Below are 21,739 nucleotides of genomic sequence, written 5' to 3'. Positions count from 1 at the left end.
ATATTATATGATAAAATTTGGTTTATTCTTCTCAAACATTACATTGTGACTGTGTCTAGAAAAAATTGATTTCAAGGGATCAGATTTAAATTTTTTAAAAAATTGATAAAATCAGAATCTAATCATTTTTAATCAAAATAATAAAATTTACACATAATATATAAAAGTTATAAATTTAATAATAATTAATTTTTTACTTCAATAACTACATTTTCCTCTACCCTATCTTTTATTTCATTTCTTCGGCAATAATAAAAAAACTTTTTGAATTATGAAAATAAGAAAAAAAATTCAATATGTAAATTTAGCATTCAAAAAATATCCTTTATTAATTTTATTGTTCAGTTATTTAACCCTCTTGTCTTACTAAGTTTTATATTAGTTAAATTAGTAAACAAATAAAAAAGAGAGCAAATTACTAAAAGAATTAAAAAAAAAGATAATAATATATATATATATGAAGAAATTCGTCCACCCCCAATATATTTTATGGCCTCTCCCATAAAAAAACTTAAGATACCAATTCCATTTGGAATTGCATCAATTACTTGTCTATCAATATAATGATTTATTTTAGCGAATTTTCTTACATTTGTAATGAAAAAACTTCCATAAAAAGCATCCAGATAACCACGATTAGATGACCAATCATATATGGCATTGATTATTTTTTCTAGAATTTTTGTTTTACGAACATTTTTTTCAAATATATTTTTTAAGTTCAAATTTTGTAAAACCGAATAAACGGGCTTATAGATAAAAGACGCTATAAATATTCCGAAAAAAGACAGACTGACCGAAAAAGTTGCATTTGTTAAAAATTCAAACCAATCGAAAGAATTTTTAAAATTTTGATGCAACAGGTCTATAGAAGGGATTAACAATTTGGATAATATATCCAAATTTGTTCCTTCTTGGCTAAAAGAGATTCCTATTACTCCAACCAACAAAGTAAATAATACTAATATAAACATAGAAAAAAGCATAGTATTGGTGGATTCATGAGGATAAAAAGGAGAAGGCTTTTTAGTATCAAAATGATCAATATAATAATTTATTTTAGCTAATTTTCTTATATTTGTAATGAAAAAATTTTCATAAAAAACATCCAGATAACTACGATTATTAGATGATTAATTATATATGACCTTGATTATTTTTTAAAATTTTTGTTTTATGAATTCTTTTAAATATATTTTTTAAATTCAAATTTTGTAATTTGTTATTTTAAAATATCTTTTTTCTGATCCAAACAATTCACACATTTATTTTGCACTAAGGTAAAAGAAATGCAAGAAAGTAAAAAAAGAGAAGAAACTAAATAGGTAATTAATAAATGAAAGATGTTGGGTAGGTGCATCTAAAGTAAGAGGGGAAAATTAATTGTACATATAAATAGGAGTAGTGTTGAATTGATGTACATGTTTGCTACCTGACAAGAACTCACGAGTGGAAAAGAAACTATCTGAGTGGACACATTGGAGTCACAAATTCCGCAAGATCCTCCAAATAATTGCATGTAGAAAGCTACCTTCAATTATAACATGTCCTTTTTCGTCATCTACACTTCCAAAACTAACATTATTGCCACTACCTCAACCTTATTATCTACTTTCCTTACGTGCTTTGTCTCTTTTCTATGTACCTATATATATATATCTTCATCACTTGTGTTATCTATTATTCTTCCTAAAATCTTGTTACCTTAGGGTGTATACCTTCGTATTTTTGGCTTCATTTATATGTCGTAAATCATATCCTAATTATTTATAAGGGTAAAGTAATTATATCCTAAATATTTTTAATTTATATCAAAATTATTTTTAGATGTTAATTTTATCTAAGGTTGTTAAAATAGGTTAAATCCATCGGACCAGTCCGTTTACTCATTTAAATGAGCGAGCTTTGCTTCTAAAATTAAGCTTGATTAAATTTCGGGTTAAACGGGTTGAATCTGATTAACCCAAAAAAATAACAAGTTAAACGGACTAACTTGTAGGTTAAACGGGTGGCCCGTTTATTTTTTTTTACATTTTTTCAAAAAAAAAACTTTTAACCGACATTTCTTCTGATTCAATCAGAAAATCCGACCCATCAACTAAAAAATATTATTTTTAAAAAGTGTTTGATTTAAAAGTAATATTTTTTGTCAAAATATTTTTTAAAAAGTAAAATAAAATAATAAACAGGCTGGTCCGTTTAACCCGAGCTGACCATAAATAGTCTGGACTAGAAAATTCTAACCCGCAAATAAAGCGAGTTTAAATAGGCTAGCTTATTTAACCAATGGACTTAACGAGCCGAGCCTAAATAGGCCGAACTAGCCAATTTGACATTCTTACTTTCTATCTAAATTATTGGAGATAAAATTATTGAAAATTTTTAAGAATAATTTTAAAACAAATAAAAAATATTAAAAACAAAATTGATCATAAATTAAGAATATTAGAATTTAAATTGAATAAAATTAAACGTTACGACTACTTTTTAAAAAGTTATAAATCTTAGAGACAAAAAATATGTTTTACTCAAATAATTATAATAACATCTTTACTTTTTAATATTTGTCGCTCTATTAAAATTTCAATACATTCACAGCTTAATAATTAACAATTTTAGATGATGACTATATGAACCTACAATAGGGACTTAATTTGATGAGTTTAATTTCTCCTGATGAGAGATAGGTTTGAATGAGATATTTGATTAAGATTTGTGAGCAGCCTTTGTTGGTTTTTAATTGATGATTGATTAAGTTACGTTGAATATATATGAGAAACCATGATGGGGCCTTTGTAAGAGGTAGGTATTGATTCTAAAAGCAGCATAAATATAAGTTTAAAATGGAGTTAATATATGCATTGCTGAAAATATTATTACCGAAAATTGCAAAATAATACTTTTAAAATATTTCATATGGTTAGAAACTTAGAATTATAAAAAATATTATTATTTTTCACACACATCACAACACTTTAAGTCCATATATAGCGACAGTTTTTTTTTTAATATTTAGATAATTATTTATAAAATTTTAACTAAAAATTGGAGCAAAATTCAATCTTTATACTTTTTTCATTTTTAAAAAATATTGTCGATCATTTCTTAAAAAATTACTCATTATAAAGCTATCAAAATTTAAAGATAAAAAATCTTATTTTTTAGTTTTATTTAATTTTATAAAAATCACATCAAAATATAAGTTTTGAAATTAAAAAAATATATATCTAATACGTGATATATATTTTTGTGTGTTTTTAAAATTTTCAAAAAATTATTTGTTATTTATATTTCTCAAAATCATTTTGAGTGATACGAAGTTTCAAGTATGAACTACTTTTTTATAGGTTTAAGTGAGTAATATTATATCTTTATAATATTAACATGATATGCTAATTTTTTTATATACTTACAATTAAAAACGTAGTTGGTGTATATATATATAACTGTTAGAAACAAGAGATTAAACTGAAAAAATGATTTGTGTATTATTGAGTATATTTAAGTTATTTATTCAAATTTTCTAGAATAATACAATATCAAAGGGCATTTATAGATATTAAAAAATCATAATAATAAAGACGTAATCTCCTATAATAAATATTTAGATATACTAAATAATACTAATTGATTCTAATTGATCCTAATTATATTCTAACAATAATGATGACATGTAATTTAGAACAAATGACCATTTGTACCTATGATAGATGAAAATGCTGATATTTGTACCCATGATAGCCTGAAACTAAAGTTATACCGATAATAGATACCCTCTGTGTGACAAAAGTGCCCTGACTTAGATCTGAGCTTGGTTCGTGGGAATCCGATCCTAGGTGGCACTTCAAACCCCCAAATCCATATCTTAGTTGTCCATCTTAGGGTATTCCAAACCCCGTGGCCGCCAGATCCATAAGACATTCAACAACATCAAGATCACCATCCTCTACGGTTTCGTCACCATCCTTGTCCTTCACGGCACCATAGGCGTCAACCTCTCCTCCTCCGACGCTGATGCCGTCAACAAGAGCCTCATCGAGGAGACCAACCGCATTCTCGCTGAGATCCGCTTCGACTCTGACCCTGACGGCAACGACACCTTTCAATCTCAACGCCATTGCTGCCTTCTCCCTAGGCCCCAAGATCTCCGATTGGGATCAACAACGCCAACAATGGCTCCAGCAAAACCTTGAATACCCTAATTTCATGAGAGGTAAAGTTCGAATCTTACTCTTCGCTGGTTCACCTCCAAAATCCTGTGACAACCATCTTTGGATTCTCCATTCCGCGGTAAGAAAAATTCGGCGACAGCACCAAAAGATCAAACATTTCCTAGTCGTATTTTCCGAAGAGCTTCTCTCCTTCCCCAATTATATCCTCTCTTTCCTCGAACTCTTTTGCCGTTGAGTCCAACACTGTCGAACCCTCCTCCGCATAAATCCTAGTCTAGGTCCCAATCGCAAAGGCAAAGAGATAACAAGGCACCGGTTACTCCATCACAAACTCCTCCATCACGCGGTCTTGGCTGCACCAATTCAAGTTTAATGAGGCGAAGGCAGCGGCGTTGTCGTCACGCGGAGGGCGTTTTCATCACGCAGTTTGCAGCCATGACTCCGGAGAGTTCGGAAGGGATGCTGAGGATAACAGAGTAACAAATCGTTCGGGCATAAATATTGTAGGAGGGAAAGATATAATGCGCATAGATGGCTTGGCACTAAGTGTAGACGTAAGAGTGGGTTTTGTTATAGATTTGTGGAGAAAAGAGCCGTTGGAGTGCAGAAGAGGAAAGAGAGGTGGAAAAGGTGAGGATGAAGGAAGAGTGGTTAGAAAGCATGAGAGTAAGGAGGGTGTCCTTGATGGGGTCAGAGGTGGTGGGGAGGGAGAAGAGGATGGCTTCGTCGGCGTGAAGGGCAGAGTGGATAGTGAGGGAGCGAATGTTGAGGAAGAAGGAGCCAGAGTGGGATTTGGAGAATGAAGAGAGAGAGGGGTTGAAGATAAGGGAGGAAGTGTCATCTAAGATCGGATTCCCACGAACCAAGCTCAAATCTAAGTTAGGACACTTTTGTCACACGGAAGACATCTATCATGAGTATAACTTTAATTTCAGACTATCATAAATATAAATGTCAGCGTTTTCATCTATCATATGTACAAATGGTCATTTATTCTTTAGAAAAATGAAAACAAGAATTTGGGTAGCTTAAAGAAAAAGAAGAAAGAAATGAAGGTGTATGATCATGTTGATGTGTGTTAAGAAGAGGAGGAGAAGGTGGGAAATTGAGCGGTGAGTGAGTGGTGTGACGGTGGAATTGGAAGGAAGCCTCAAAAAAAGAAGAAAGAGAGAATTTGATGCATGGGACCCTCAAATCTAAGGGGGTACCCATGAGCATGAAAATGAGCTGTTGCTTTTTTGACATTTTCCTCCCTTTTCTTTTCCACACCCATCACTATCATCACTCACTCACTCAAACTAGGGTTTTATGACTTAATTATATTGCTTTCCTATGCATGCTAGCTGTTCTTCATTCATCAAATCTCACCTTATCCTCCTCACCTCACACCCACCTTTTTCTCTTTAATTTCTTCGTATCTTTTTTTTTTACAACATGCACGTACAAATGTTATTAACTCTGTAAATATATAATTAATTATATAAACAAAAATAAAATAAATATATAAGGTGAAAATTCAGGTGCAGTCGCCTTCATGTGAAGTTGACAGTTAAAAGTCGTTAATTAGATAAAAATTTAGTCAAATCATCTAACAGCTCTCAATTATCAACTCCACCTAAAGTCGACTGCACCTGAATTTTCACCAATATATAATTTAAGTTTAATTTGTATGTTATACTGATGATGATGAGTTTGTACATAATTAATTAATTAATTAATTAATTATTGCAATAATAAGCTAAGATAATAAGTAAGAACGAAATATACACGAGTTTAAAATTTACTTTTTTTTTTTCACTTTTGATATGAGTGAGTGGTGGTGAGTGGGGGCAAATAACAGAGCACTTGGAAGAAAATTCTAAGCACATGAGTGATGGGAGATGGAGGCAAATATAATGAAGATACTAGTTTAGTGTAGTTGGTCGCAGTCTCTTCAACCTTAATTATCAAGGTCCCACCACTTGTTCACTTTTCAAATAAAACTCTCATCTCATCCTTTAATTTCTTTCATTTTCTAAATTTAATTAATTATTTTTTTATTTAAACTTTTGGCCCATAAAACCAAGAAATGAGGTTGTCTAAATTCAACACAAGTACATACACAACGGACCTACGCCAAAAACACGCATTAGTCTACATACATGGGGTCACATAAACAACTCATTTTAACAACTATGTATAATAAATTAATAAGTACACACAAAAAAACAAATATATATTATAAATTGTATATAATAAACTCAATATATATTATCAGAATCTCTCTAGTAATTTCTTAGCACGTGTGTGTCGTCACTGCTTCAAAATTGCTTTAGGTTTTATTATGCGATAACAAGTCACCATGTGTGGACAAAATTATTTTGCATGAATAATAAACTTAACCCAATCTCGCTACATTACTAATAACATTTCTGCTAACATCTATCAATTTTTATTTATAACTGTATTTAATAGAAGTATCTTTGTAGATGTATCTAATAAAAATATTTTTTTTATAGTTGTGTTTAATAAAAGTATCTTCATAGATATATTTTTTAGATATATCTCTTTATATATGTGTTTAAAATATAATAATTAATCATTATTGACAATAAATTGGCAGATAATATGTTGGTATCCTATACTTTTCCTAAACTTATTTATGAAAATTTAGGTGCAGTCAATTTTGTCTGAAGTTGATAACTGAAAGTCATTAAATAAAAATTTAGTCAAATTATTTAAATTATTTAACAATTTTCAACTATTAACTCTACGTAAAATTGACTGGACCTGAATTTTCATTAACTTATTTAGGATTAGTTAGCCCACTAGCGTTATCATTGTTGGATGTTGCCATTATCGTACGTATAGCAAGTGATGTGATTTTTCTTTTTCTTGATGTTAATTATGTGAGAGAAAATTATAGTATTTTTAAAAGAACAAATTTAGTATGCATATAATAGAATTAAATAATAAATAAATAATTAATTAAGTGGTTGCAAGTGACCCTACAGTTAAGGGTACATGATAAACGTACCCTTGTAGTACAGGTACAACTTTGGTAACCCTATGGCAATGAAGATTTTGTTTATAACTGAATGGGAGATGAGAGGAATGGAAGAACACTCATCATTCATCAACCATATCTATCTGCAGAGAAGAATGGTTTCCACTTTCCATTCAATTCATCACAAGATTTTTTATAATTATTTTTTTTAAATTATGCTACGTGTATTTATACTAATATCGTTTTTGTTTTTTTAATTATGATTTCATGCAGGAAGACAGGGACTTAAAGGTTGTCTGGTAGCATGGCCACTTACTTTGGCACTACGTTACAAGTGTCACAATCAACTAGTATCAATGGATCCATGCCCAAATTTCTTGATCTTAGTGAAGGTCTCTTCATCATCATTTTCTGTGCTTCCAGCTCTTCCATTTTTATGGGAGAGTCCATTCATTTATCATTTTAAATCATTTTATTAGGTAATAAACTTATTTAAAGATATATTTAATTTTTTTTAGAAGATGATTATTTAGAGCATTGTTTTTTTTCTAATCAAAGATAAGGAGACTCGAACTCACAACCTCTTAGATGAATATAAAAAAATTATACCATTTAAGTTATAATTTATTCGCAAAGTATTATGTCTGTTAATAATAAAAATATTGTGTGTATATATATAGTTTAAGACTTAGAAATAAAAAACTTGACCATGCAATTTAATTTAGTTATCAACTTGGCAATTAATCTTTTGCTTTTTTATTTTAGCAGTCCAATTAATCTTGTGTGTGCCAAAATTCTATTTACTTTTTCTTCGTAATTTACACATAATTTCTTCTAATGTTGTCTAAATCATATCAAATACAAACTTTTTTTTCCAAATTAGTTATTTGTTTTATATTTTGATTATTAAAAAATAGATATATTAAACACACTTTATTTAATTTAAATACATAATTAAATTTTCAATAAATAAAAAATGACAAAGACAGTTAAATTTAACTAAGACCGTTATGTCGTTTTATGACATGCTTCCAGATTCGGTGTATAAACACTGCTGAAATTCTCTAAACAGTTTTTAAACAGATTAATCTTGTCTTATTAAATCACTTTCCCCAATTTAATGCTTAAATTCTGTATTAGATTCCATAAAGATATTCATTTTAATTGATTTGTCTACTCTTAGTTTTCTATTTAATTAAGATTGGTAGGTATTTAACCTACACTCCTTATCGAATATGAGGCTTTTTGACTATTGGAAAGGAAATTATGATGCTTTTAACCCAAGCCATATCTTTCAGCATAAAAGAGATATAGTTTTCTATTGTTTTAAAAAAGGAAAGTAAATATTCCTTGCTACTATATTATTTCATTCAATATTGAAGATAACATATCATCATATATCATATTCTTTATTCTAAGATGGAGCCTGTTGAGAGAATAATAACGATATATAATCACCTGAACCTGAAGAATTAGCTACTAGTCTATTCTAAGCCTTTTAATATTATACATGTTAATATTTTATGTTAGAGATATAATTATTCACATATTTTTTTTATCATCTTAAATTTTTGAGAGAAGCTGTTTCTTGACATAATATTAAAACTTTTATAACCAAAAGTTTAGAATTTGATTTTTATTGAGTCCAAAAGAACAAAAATCAGCATAAAATCAAACAAATAAAAAAATATATACAAAATTCATACAAATTCAAAAAGTTCTCTCACATAAAAAATGCGTTAAAAATATTACTTTAATTATATATTGACTTATATCAAGTCAATAATAACTTTAGAAACTAGCTTTAATTTTCAGTACAATCTCATGATTTGGAAGGATTTTTCAATGAAGGATATTGCTTTTTTTTTTGTCATATAGTACCATTTATCTTAAAAGTTTAAATGGATAGAAAGAGATAACATAAATAATTATATTTTTAACATTTTTTTTAGATGAAAATTTTTTTTGGATTTGTTTAATTTTTTGCATAAATTTTTTTATTTGTTATATGCTATTTTTTAATTTTGAGATTTACCAACGATCGAATTGTAGATCTTTTAAATGTAAAATTTTAATATCATATATATTACAATACTACTTTTTTTAAAAATTTAAACCGATAAAAAAAGACAACATAAATGAATAGATTTTCGATATTTTATTCACTTAAGGATGGCTTTGAACACATAGTTAAGTTAGTTTGGCGTTTCGTTTTGGGTTGCATATGTGGTTTGAAGGCGAATGACATAAAAAGCATACATATTTTTCCTTAGCTTGTGTGTGTCTGAAGAAAATAAAAACCCCCTTGCATGTGACCTATGTTGTGTATGTACTTGTGTGAAGAAAAAAGAAAAATTGACATTGATATTTCAACAAATAATGGTTGTATTATATATATGAGCGGGGTTTCTAGTGAACGTGGAAACTTGTTCCAATTATTGATGATATCATGATGAAGGTAACTCCACAGGCTACAATGCATGATTTTGTTGCCATCTAATAACTCAGTAAATTTTTGTAATACATGTAAATATATATATGATTGCATGCAATGAGTGAAGTTATTATTAATTAAGATCGAATTGACTTTGTACGTTTAGGAAACTAATATGTAAAAATAAAGTAAACTCAGTTGCAGTCGACTTCATGTGAAGTTAATAATTGAGAGCCACTAAATTATTTGACTAATTTGATTAAATTTTTATCTAACGACTCTCAACTATCAACTTCACGTAAAGTCGACTGTGATCAAATTTTCACCAAAAATAAATCATATATGCTTGAGAATCGTCGGCTTGGTGGCAAATTAAATTACATGTTTAATTTCTTGTTGAGAAGATGAAATTGTTATGAATATCGCTCTAATCCAACAAAAACAAGGTTTATATATACTAGAGTGTTAATGTTGCAAGTGTGAGAAGTGTTGAAATTAATCCCACATCAAATAAAATAAGAAAGAGTGAAGAGTTTATAAGATAAAGACACATTAACTTATTACCTTAAAGTTTTAAATTAGATATAATGTCTTCTAGTTTTATAAAGTTTTAAATTATAATGTCTTATAATTTGTATGTTATTTCTATTTCGATTTATGTAGTAAATCTCCCACTAGAATCCTACAATACTACTAAAATTTACATGTAAATAATTAACTCATATTGAATTGCTAAAATGAGAAACATCAATAAAATCAAGATATAAATTTTATTTTTTGAAATTAAGGGAGATAAAATATTTTTATTTCAACTAAGACACCTGGCATAAATAATTAATATTCATCAAAAGCTAGAGGCTAGAATAGCTAGGTTAGGCAAGGCAACAACACAATAGAATAGACTCATAGAGTAGTACTAATTAATAAATCAAAGAAATATAGCTAACATACATAAATTAGTATGGAACAATATTGTAGGTACCATTTTTATGTGTATTTTATGCATATATTTTTTATTTTATTATTAAAAATAAATAATAAAAAATAAAATACAAATACAAATAAATCATATCAAATATATTAAAATTAAGTTAAATTATATATATTTATAACTAAATAATTTTCATAAAATATTTGATTGGGAAGGTTGAATAATAAAAAGCGTGGAGTAATGGTGTGTTAGTACAAAATGGAGAAGAAAAAGAATGGTAGTGTGGGGTGCAAAATTTAGAGAGTGAGTGAATGATGTGATGTCCCATCATCAAATCTTTTTGTGGCGGTGGTCCCATTCATTTCCTCAACCAATGGATGGGATTTATCCTCTTACTCTTTCATTCTCCGTACAACCTTCAATGCCAAACTCCATTTACCATTTTACCCCCTACCTATCTAGTAACAACTACCAACTTTGTTAGGTACCTTATTAGCTCTTTTAGACTAATAGTAGTTCATCTTTAGTTATATTTTTTTTATGTAAAATACTAAAAAATTAAGAGTTTTTATTATTTTTGACAAATAATTAATTATTAATATTTAAAAATATATTATTAAATTATTAAACTAAAAAAATTAAGTTGATGTCTATAAATATTGACTGAAAATAAAAAAATATTAATTTTTAAATTTTTTTATTTTTTATTTAATAAAATTTATATTCAGATAAAAAAATTTCATTATAGATGAATTAAAAATATAATTACCCTTCCTTAGTAGGACCTTTGCATAATATTCGAATAATATCAATTTTCGTAATTTTTGTAAAAATAAACTAAATGCAAAAATAGTCAATTAAAAAAATCAAAATTGGCAGCCCTCAATGTTGACTACCAAATAACAATTACCAAACATAGCTTCATCCTCTCATCATTATATGGAATTCAGTGAATAATGTGGACATGGACATACATACTGTTTAGTCTCTTGTTTCTTCTACTACTTTCTGTAGTTGAAGCGGGTCATTATTAACAAATTAATAAATTAATATAATTAAAATACATAAAATATATGTTAATGTTGTAAGAGTAAGGAGTGCATAAAGTTAGTCCTACATAAAAAAAATAAAAAAGGGTGAAAAATTTATAAGATAAGAGATCTATTAACTTAATATCTAAAGGTCTTAGATTGGATGTAATATCTTTTCATCTGATGTTTTTTTGTTTGATTTTTTTAAATTAATATAATTAAAATGCATGAAAGATGATTGATAGAACAAACCTTTTTTTAGACCCATTAACCTGATCATGGCAAATAATTAGAAAGCTATGAATTTTGTCAAGAAGCTTAGCTTGGAATCTGGAAACAGCTCAAAGGTAGGCTTAGCTTGTTCATTAATAATGGATGTGGATCGGTCTGTCTTTTTCGTTTAACATTTAAAGCTTACAATGATATCTTCATAGACATGTCACTCTAACCGGAAATATTGCTGGATGCTTTTTAAGACTAAGAAACCAATTAGCTTAACTTAACACATGCAATGATAAATTTGTGGACCTCTTTTTCATCAAATTATTATCCATCACTTAACATGTATATATATATATATGTTGCTAATTATTGGATAGGATAATTGGCACAATTGGTAAAAAATAAAAAATTTTATAAAAAGACAAGTTCGGTATTTGCTGTTGATATGAAACTAATTTAAGGGGTTTAATTTGTAAATATTATCCCATAAATGCATTGTGGTGTCAGAGCTGGAACTAGATTAAATTTTGGGGAAGGGTCAAAAATTAATTTTATAATGAAAAAATATTAAAATAAAACTTTTAAAAGAGATTAAACTAAAAATTATACCTAATTTATTAAAAAAAAAAGTTTGTTACATGAAGTTTCGCCTCCTGATTGTGGTGTATGTTTTGAACGAAATGAGATAAAAAATGTAGGAGTCAAATTAGAAAGATAGAATACATAAATAAAAATGTTCGGAATTAACCTTTTTTTTCAGATAATATTAGTTAATTTATTGAAAAATATTTTATTTATTTTAATTTATAAATTTTTTATTTAAATTATAAATTTAAATTTTAAAATTAGTTAATATTAAATAACTAAAATTTAATTTTCTATAATTTTTATATAAATATAAAAAATATGCATAATTAATTTTAGTTAGTTAACATTAGTCAACTTTATAATTTAGAATTTATAATTTATCGTACAAAATTAAAAGTTTATACCATAAGATCTAAAATTTAAAATAAGTAAAATAATTTGACTAAAAAAATTAATTTCCTAATATTATTCTAAATATATTAGTTATATGTATAATAATTGAAATTGAAATGTAAAATTATATTCAAGGGACAAATCATTATTCACAATTTAAAAAAGAGAGACATAATTAATTAGGGGTATTGTTATTATTAGGAAAGAGTAATGTCTATCTAGGTCTATGATGTCTAATAATTCGGCTGTTAACCCTACCTAGCTACTCTAAGTTGGGTTGTACGAATTTAATTTTGACCTTAGCTTCTTATATTTTGTCTCCTAGTTGTAGTGTTATATTTGGATTAGTGAGATTCAATTCAAATATTGTTCTCTTTGAAAAGGATAATTATAAAATTGTGTGACCTTATTAACAGTATATGAAAAATTTCGAATGTACCGAAAACACCGCTGTTTTAATTATTTTAATCGTTGATTTAATTAATATATATATATATATATTTAATTTAAATTAACGGTTAAAACAATTGAAATATCAATATTTTTGATATATTTAAATTTTTTCTAACAGTATATTGTAATTATGACTTAAAGTAAAATAGGGATAATATTAAGTCCTTTCATTTTAAATTAATTGTATATTTTCTATAATTTTATATTTGTTTCAAACTGATCATTATATATTTTTAGATTTCAATAACTCATTAATTAATTCATATCTAATATGTTCTTTAAACAATTATTATAGAAAGAAAATACTAGCAAAAATTATAATCATATAAAGAAAAAAGGTGTAATAATTAATAATAAGGATATTTTTATTTTTAAAATTTATATCAATAAAATTTAATATTATTTAATAATTATACACAATTAAAAGAGATAATTAATTTAAAATGGAGGAATAATAATCCATGAGAATCCAGGTTTATTTGATACTATACATATACGTAGATATGTAATTAAGATTTTTTTTAATATTGTATTATTAAGAATGAAATCTTTCATGATGAACCAAATTATGTGTTAAATATTACTATGACCATCTATAAAACGTCAATAACGTTTTGTATTTCTTCAATTAAAATAATATTTTTTTAATAAAACATTAATGACATTTTGTATTTTAATAATTAAAATAATATTTTTTATTACAAAACATCAGTAATGTTTTATTCTTTTATGATTAAATTTTTTTTATTATTGTAAAACGTCAATAACGTTTTGTACTACCACTATAACTGTATAAAATATTAAAATAATCAAATATTTTTATATTTTATATTAAAATTATTTTTATATAAAAATTTTAGCTACATAATTAATAATTTTTTTTCTATTTACATAAACACTGCAAGACTTGTCAGTGTTGGGTGAACTGGCCCGGATGGTAGGGCTTTGTTATAAATTTGGATTTAACTTTGCATATTATTTGTATAAACTTGAATTAATACTTTTCTACCCCCCTCCTTTCTCAAAAGAATTCCAGTTATTTTATTATAATTAGTTGTATTAAAATATGTAATAATAGAGTGGCAAACCATTTTGCTAATTAATAAGATATAAATTCCATGATTTCAACTGAAAAATGGAAAATAGTTGATTAGGTATTATATATATGAGACGCTGAATAATCTTCTCTATCCTATTATGGATAGATAGTTGAACTCCAAGTTGGATATTGCATTGTCAAAATCAATGCACCTGCACTTAAGTAGATTTTTCAATTGGTCCAATCTTCCCTACTCTTCTTTAATGGCCCTTCCTACCAAAACCTCCCCATCATATTCTCTTTCACTATACAATTCTACGTAGCCGTATCCGTACAGATACATGCATGCATGTAAATACATTATGTATTATACTACTCCCCTCACCTTCCCATGCAAAAAAAAAGCCGATTATTTTAGTAATGATCAATATTTTTAGACATTATTATGCACTTGTTGAAGAATATAAATAGAAAATTTTAACTTTTTGATGTATTTAATTTATTCCCAGTTTAATATTCTTGATAAGTTAAGCATTTTAAGACAGAAATATAAAAATAAAAATATGTAGATATAAATTTACTTAAATACGGAGAAAAGAAGGTATATATTTGAAGGTGAAAATTCAGGTGCAGTCGACTTTACGTGAAATTGATATCTGAGAGTCCGTTAGATGATTTAACTGATTTGACTAAATTTTCATCTAACTGCTCTTAACTATCAACTTCACGTGAAGTTGACTGTACTGAATTTTTACCAACAATTTTTTGGTCATTATTTACTCACTTAATAAAAGTTGGATATAGACGGATATATATATAATAAAATAAGTATGTATTTACATAATTCTTTATCCTATCTATATTTTTTGTCACCTGATTTGTATTTTGTTTAACATAACATGTGCATATATTTTAATCATACTCACATAAAAATACAAAAATGTATGTAATCGTAATGGTGGAAACTTAGTTGCAGTTGACTTCACGAGAAATTAATAACTGAGAACTGTTAGATAATTTGACTGATTTAACTAAATTTTCATCTAATAATTTTCAGCTATCAACTTCACGTGAAGTTAACTGCACCTGAATTTTACCAAATGTAATAGGTGAAGGAACGAATGAATTTAGTTTACTATATGATTGAGAGAATAAGAACACTAACACTATCGTCCAAAGTTAGAATGTTGAGGGCGATGTAAAATTTTAAATTTCCGAACTGGGCTATCTGAACAAATGATGATAAACTTAGTAGTAAGTAGTAACAACTAAGAAGACATAAGAGGTTAGTTAATAATAATAAACTGTAAAAGTAGAAAATATACAAGTAAATGAAAAATAGAATAAATAAGAAAAGAAAAAGGAAAACAGTGAAACGTTCTCTCATACTAGAAAAAATCTGACAGCAGTACATAGTGTGTTTCTCCCTCTTAAAATGACACCAAAAAATAATGACGGTTGTGTTCTCACTTCTCATAGTCATTTGCATTGATTGATTGAAGCTGAGAGAGAGAGAGAGAAAAGAGGGGAAAGAAATAGTAGTAAGTATAGTAAGTAGCAACAAGCATGGACACAGCAACAAGGTGCAACTAGTACTATTACTATTACAGTATTACTATTACTACTACTGCCACCATCACCATAAACCATAAACCATAATCACAGCCATGCTTTTTTTTCTAACTCATTATTTTGTTTTTCTTCTTTGCCATTACAGGAAAATAAAATGAGCCAAACGCTATAAACCTGACCCCTGGATTCTATTTGGTACTCCTGAATATATAATACACAAACACACACTTGTTTATTTTTTTTCGTGCCATCAAAAACCTCCCCACCGCTATTCACTTTCCAAGTTTATCACTTTATCTCTTTCCTTCTTCTGGGTTTTGCTTCTTTTCTTGAGATCTGTTCTCTTCTGAGATCTGTTTGGTTTTGCAAGTTTGTTCTGTTATTCAGCTTCTTGGGGTTATTTCCTTTGAACTAAGTTGGTTGCTTTATTTTGGTGGTATGAGGTATTTGGTTGAAGATTGGAACCTGGGGTGGTGGGGGTTGAGGAGGAGTATTAGCGAATGAGGCATAAAGCTATAGTCTTTTGCAGTGATACTGGTTTTGGTTGAAGGGTGGGAATCTTGTAGGAGGTGTGTACAAGGTTCTGTTTCTAAGAGAGTTTGAGATTGGTTTTGGTTTTTGTTGTTGAAGGGGAACAAGAGGATAACAAGAATGATATTCTGTAGGGGGAAAGAAGGGACTAAAAGCTTGGTTTTGTGGTGTGGGTGTCATTTTCCCAAGACTTTGTTGCTCAATTGGTCTACTTAATAAGAAGGTGCTTTTATTTGGAATCATTGATTGTGTGTTGGGAGACCTCAATTTTATTTTAAGGTTACAACAACTTGTTGAATTCCCTTTCTTTTTCTGCTGAAAGAGAAAATATGAGACTTTCTTCAGCTGGTTTTAGTCCTCCACCACAAGAAGGTATGTTTAACTCTTTGCTTTTTGCAGGTTATTCTTCACCTCATTCATCTCTTCTTGTTTCCTAGTTGCTTTTTGTGTTAAAAAGTTTTGGAATTTTTTTATGGGCGCTTATTGAAGTTTTTAATTTAATGTCCACTGTCCAACATATGGTTTTGTTCATACAAAATGTATTTGAAATTTTTGAGGTGGGGATTAGGAAAATCAAAGCCTTTTTTTTTAGCTGCAGTTTTTTCAAGCTTCATTTTCACCAAAAAAAATGTGTAGCAGCCACTTCTTCTGGTGCTTGCTCTAGTGTTTTGAGATCTTGGTTTTCTTTACATCAATTTGCTGTTTGAGCAAGTTATGATGAAATTTTGGTGGTGTTTTGCAGGGGAAAAGCGAGTTCTGGACTCAGAACTTTGGCATGCATGTGCTGGTCCCCTTGTTTCTTTACCTGCAGTTGGGAGCCGTGTGGTGTACTTTCCACAAGGTCACAGTGAACAGGTATGTTGAAAATATGATATTAGATTATTATTATCATTATTATTAAGCATAATAAAGTGATGATCATTTTCTGGGCTTGAAGATTGTTTCTTGTCTCTTGTCTCTCTATCTTTTATTCTTGTTACCACTGTTAATTTGGAGGATGGGGTTTAATTAACAACACTTAACCCATGATAGAAACCAACCAGTACATGACCTTCATGTAATTTTTGATCTGATTTTGTTCTTTTGATCTCAGGTGGCAGTGTCAACTAATAAGGAAGTGGATGCTCATATCCCCAACTACCCAAGCTTGCCACCCCAACTCATTTGTCAACTCCATAATCTTACTATGCATGTATGGGATTATTCACCTAACTTTTCATATTTGGGTTTGCTAGCTCTTGTTTTGATTTGATTAATTATTTTGGATTCAGGCTGATGCTGAGACCGATGAAGTGTATGCACAGATGACCTTACAACCTTTGAATCCTGTATGGTATCTTGTCTTACCTGATAACTGATTATTACAGTTTGTATAGTTAGTTATATCTTTGTTTTTACTTCGATGATGTTTGCAGCAAGAGCAAAAGGAGGCGTATCTTCCAGCAGAGTTGGGAAGTCCAAGCAAACAGCCAACAAACTACTTCTGCAAGACTTTGACAGCCAGTGACACAAGCACCCATGGAGGATTCTCTGTTCCTCGCCGAGCAGCAGAGAAAGTGTTTCCTCCATTGGTAAACTTACTCCAGAGACATGCTACAAACCTTGCACTTAGCTCATCAAATCTGTTAACTTTGTGATTTTATGATTTTGATGTACAGGATTTCTCTCAACAGCCTCCTGCTCAAGAGTTGATTGCAAGGGATTTGCATGGCAATGAATGGAAATTCAGACATATCTTTCGAGGTGAGTTGTAAAGTGGACATTGATTCAGTGTTGGGGGATGAAGAATGAAGATGAGATCAGTTTGAAATTCTTTCAATTTATGCAGGCCAGCCTAAAAGGCATCTACTCACAACTGGATGGAGTGTTTTTGTTGGTGCTAAAAGGCTTGTTGCTGGTGATTCTGTGCTCTTTATCTGGCAAGTAATTTAATTCTTTCCGGCTCCTTAATTATGTTTTTGAGCTTTGAAAATATTCATGTTTTTAACTTGAGAGCCTATTTTCTTTAATAGGAATGACAAGAACCAGTTGCTTCTTGGCATCCGACGCGCGAATCGACCACAAACTGTGATGCCTTCCTCAGTGTTGTCAAGTGATAGCATGCATTTGGGGCTTCTTGCTGCTGCAGCTCATGCAGCTGCAACCAATAGTCGTTTCACTATTTTCTATAATCCACGGTACAAAAAGTAGTGCATGCATACTTGTTAAAATCTTTGTTCCAAGGTTAATTTGCCTGGGATTGACATGATCTTCTTAAATTCAGTGCTAGTCCATCAGAGTTCGTCATACCTCTGGCAAAGTATGTTAAGGCTGTGTATCATACTCGAGTTTCAGTTGGTATGCGCTTCAGGATGTTGTTTGAAACTGAGGAGTCCAGTGTGCGACGGTATGTTTCCAAATCTTTTCTTAATGGTCAAAACTTAGGAGCAGTCGACTTCACCTGAAGTTGATAACTGAATTTTCATCTAACGGCTTTCAACTATCAACTTCACGTGAAGTCAACTGCGTCCGAGTTTCCATCTTTCTTAATACCATGTAAAAGCCTGCATTTGTTGAATCATAACTTGTTGTTTTGGCAGATATATGGGCACAATAACTGGCATTAGTGACTTGGATGCTGCTAGATGGCCAAATTCACATTGGCGCTCAGTGAAGGTTTGTAAGGAGCATTATATTATTGTTATTTGATTAGATTTGTAGCATGTTCAAGTGTTATCATTGATTGAGTTGGATTGCAGGTTGGTTGGGATGAATCCACTGCAGGAGAGAGGCAACCTAGAGTGTCTCTTTGGGAGATTGAGCCATTAACAACATTTCCTATGTATCCATCTCCATTTCCTCTACGCCTTAAACGACCTTGGCCTCCAGGACTACCATCATTCCATGGTAAACCTTGCCTCCTCCTATAAACCATTTCATTTCAACATTGCAAAACAATAAGAAATTCTCATTGTGCTCCCCATGAAATGCTAGCAGGATTGAAGGATGAAGATTTTGGTATGAGTTCTCCACTGATGTGGCTGCGAGATGCGGACAGGGGTGGTCTTCAGTCTCTAAATTTTCAGGGGATTGGAGTTAGTCCTTGGATGCAGCCGAGGTTTGATCCATCCATGCTGAATATGCAAACAGACATGTATCAAGCTGTGGCTGCGGCCGCACTTCAGGATCCTTCTAAACAGCATCCTTCTTCCTTACTTCAATTTCAGCAGCCACAGAACTTCCCAAACAGGACTGCTGCTTTAATGCATTCACAGATATTGCAGCAATCACCACCTCAGCAAGCTTTCCAAATTGATCAAGAGAATCAGTCACAAACTCCAACACATGTTCAACTGCGTCCACAGCACCAGAACTCATTCAATAACCAGCTTCACCATTACAACAACCAGCAACAGCAACAGCAACCACAGCAGATTTCCAATGCAGTGTCTACAATGTCTCAGTTTGTTTCAAGTTCAGCAACTCAGCCTCTCTCACCACCTGTGCAAGCTATCTCTTCCTTGTGCCAACAGCAAAGCTTTTCAGATTCAAATGGAAACCCTGTCACCACTGCTAATGTTTCTCCTCTGCATAGTATCTTGGGGTCCTTTCCCCAGGATGAAGCCTCTCAGCTTCTGAACCTCCCTAGAAGTAGCTCTTGGATTCCTGTTCAAACATCATCAGCAGCATGGCCGTCGAAGCGAGTTGCAGTGGATCCTCTCCTTTCTTCCGGTGCATCTCAGTGCATTCTGCCTCAGGTGGAGCTGCAGAGTAGTATTTCTCAAAATGCAGTTACATTACCACCCTTTCCTGGGAGGGAGTGCTCAATAGACCAAGAAGGAAGCACTGATCCACACAACCATCTTTTATTTGGTGTTAACATAGAGCCTTCAACACTTCTTGTGCATAGCCATGGTGACTCTCCCACCATTCCCTTTCAAACTTCTAACTACATGAGTACTGCAGGTGCCGATTCTTCAGGCTTCCTGCATCCCTCAGAAAATATGCCCAACAAAACCTTCGTGAAGGTTAGTTTTAGTTTTCCTCTGCTTAATATCAATTCATCTCCTTAATCAATATCTGATTCATTCTTGTTTACAGGTTTATAAGTCAGGGTCCTTCGGAAGATCACTGGATATCACTAAATTCAGCAGCTACCATGAGCTGCGCAGTGAACTAGCTCGCATGTTCGGCCTAGAAGGCGAGCTGGAGGACCCTTTGAGATCAGGCTGGCAGCTTGTATTCGTAGACCGCGAGAACGACGTTCTTCTCCTCGGCGATGGCCCCTGGCCGTAAGTACTAATTAGTAACAAAAATGTTTAGTAACCAAAGAAAATTAGCCAAAAACAGCCATAACTTACCTTATTTAGCGTTCATTAATTGTTGCGACAATTAATGAATGGTGGAAACTCAGGTGCAGTCGACTTCACGTGAAGTTGATAGCTGACAGCGGTTAAGATAGTTTGACTGATTTGACTAAATTTTTATTAAACGGCTTTCAGCTATCAACTTCACGTAAAATCAACTGCACCTGAATTTCCATCTTAATGAATACTAAATAAGACAAGTTATAACTGTTTTTTGTCTCCCTAGCATTACTGAGTAATCTTGTTTATCACACATGCATGATCATGTTTGTTTCACAGGGAATTCGTAAATAGTGTATGGTGCATCAAGATACTATCACCGCAAGAAGTGCAGCAAATGGGAAACTCCGGCCTCGAGCTCTTGAACTCAGTTCCGGTCCAAAGGCTCTCTAACAGTATCTGCGATGACTACGGGAGCCGAGACTCCAGAAGTTTAAGCACCGGGATAACCACGGTGGGATCATTAGACTACTGAATCAAATTAAAGTTACTAGGCATTTCTTCCATATTTTGTAATATTATAGTCTCTACTCTTAAGCCTTCTGTTTTTTTGGTTCTTTTGTTTTCATGTTCTTCAGACAATACTGTAACTATATATGGCATATAGTCATTGTGCTAGCTACAATATTACAACACCTAATTCGTCAAAGATACTTCTCTCCCTAAGTTTCATTTTTAGTTACGGTATATTTTAATTTAAGTTACATGAGATAATTTTGGATGTTTAAATAAAGTCAACCTTAGAAAAAGGAAGGTGACTTAGTCTCTTATAATTACAAAGCCATGTGAAGTAGTGTCCCTATGATCGTTCCATTAATGTGAAAGTGGCCTTATTTGTCGTCTTCTTTGGTTCTGGCCATGCACCCTTTTTACCTTGTTATTGCTTTTGTTTCATGAGTCGCAAAGTGAAATTAATAAGGCTGTATGTGCATTATTTTGTCCATTTCGAACTTGTTTAATTCGAAAATGTTTGGTAACTAAAGAAAATCAGTCAAAAATAATCATAACTTGCTTTATTTAACATTTATTAATTGTTGCGAC

At 30.6% G+C, this 21,739-nt stretch overlaps 1 protein-coding gene across 3 annotated transcripts; it reads left to right on the top strand.

Annotated features, from left to right (window-relative positions):
- Nucleotides 1-15,737: 15,737 nt before the first annotated feature.
- LOC107468137 (auxin response factor 6) lies at nt 15,738-21,347 on the top strand. Of its 3 annotated transcripts, XM_016087378.3 has the most exons (15): nt 15,746-15,832; nt 15,967-16,724; nt 17,095-17,207; nt 17,446-17,544; nt 17,624-17,680; nt 17,768-17,923; nt 18,011-18,095; nt 18,181-18,271; nt 18,365-18,529; nt 18,616-18,738; nt 18,932-19,007; nt 19,091-19,238; nt 19,326-20,359; nt 20,433-20,623; nt 20,978-21,347. In XM_016087378.3, exons 2-15 carry the CDS (start codon nt 16,682-16,684, stop codon nt 21,171-21,173), a joined length of 2,577 nt encoding a protein of 858 aa, XP_015942864.1. In that variant the 5' UTR covers nt 15,746-15,832; nt 15,967-16,681; the 3' UTR covers nt 21,174-21,347. The 3 variants fall into 3 exon arrangements, with proteins under 3 accessions (XP_015942863.1, XP_015942865.1, XP_015942864.1); XM_016087377.3 differs by having other exon boundaries at nt 15,738-16,724; XM_016087379.3 differs by having other exon boundaries at nt 15,739-16,724; nt 19,329-20,359.
- Nucleotides 21,348-21,739: the final 392 nt, after the last annotated feature.

The sequence above is a fragment of the Arachis duranensis genome, chromosome 10 (genome assembly GCF_000817695.3).
Source record: "Arachis duranensis cultivar V14167 chromosome 10, aradu.V14167.gnm2.J7QH, whole genome shotgun sequence".
NCBI classification, from domain to species: domain Eukaryota; kingdom Viridiplantae; phylum Streptophyta; class Magnoliopsida; order Fabales; family Fabaceae; genus Arachis; species Arachis duranensis.
The sequence above is the reverse complement of the archived record's forward strand: the minus strand, read 5'-3'. Positions and strand labels throughout refer to the sequence as shown.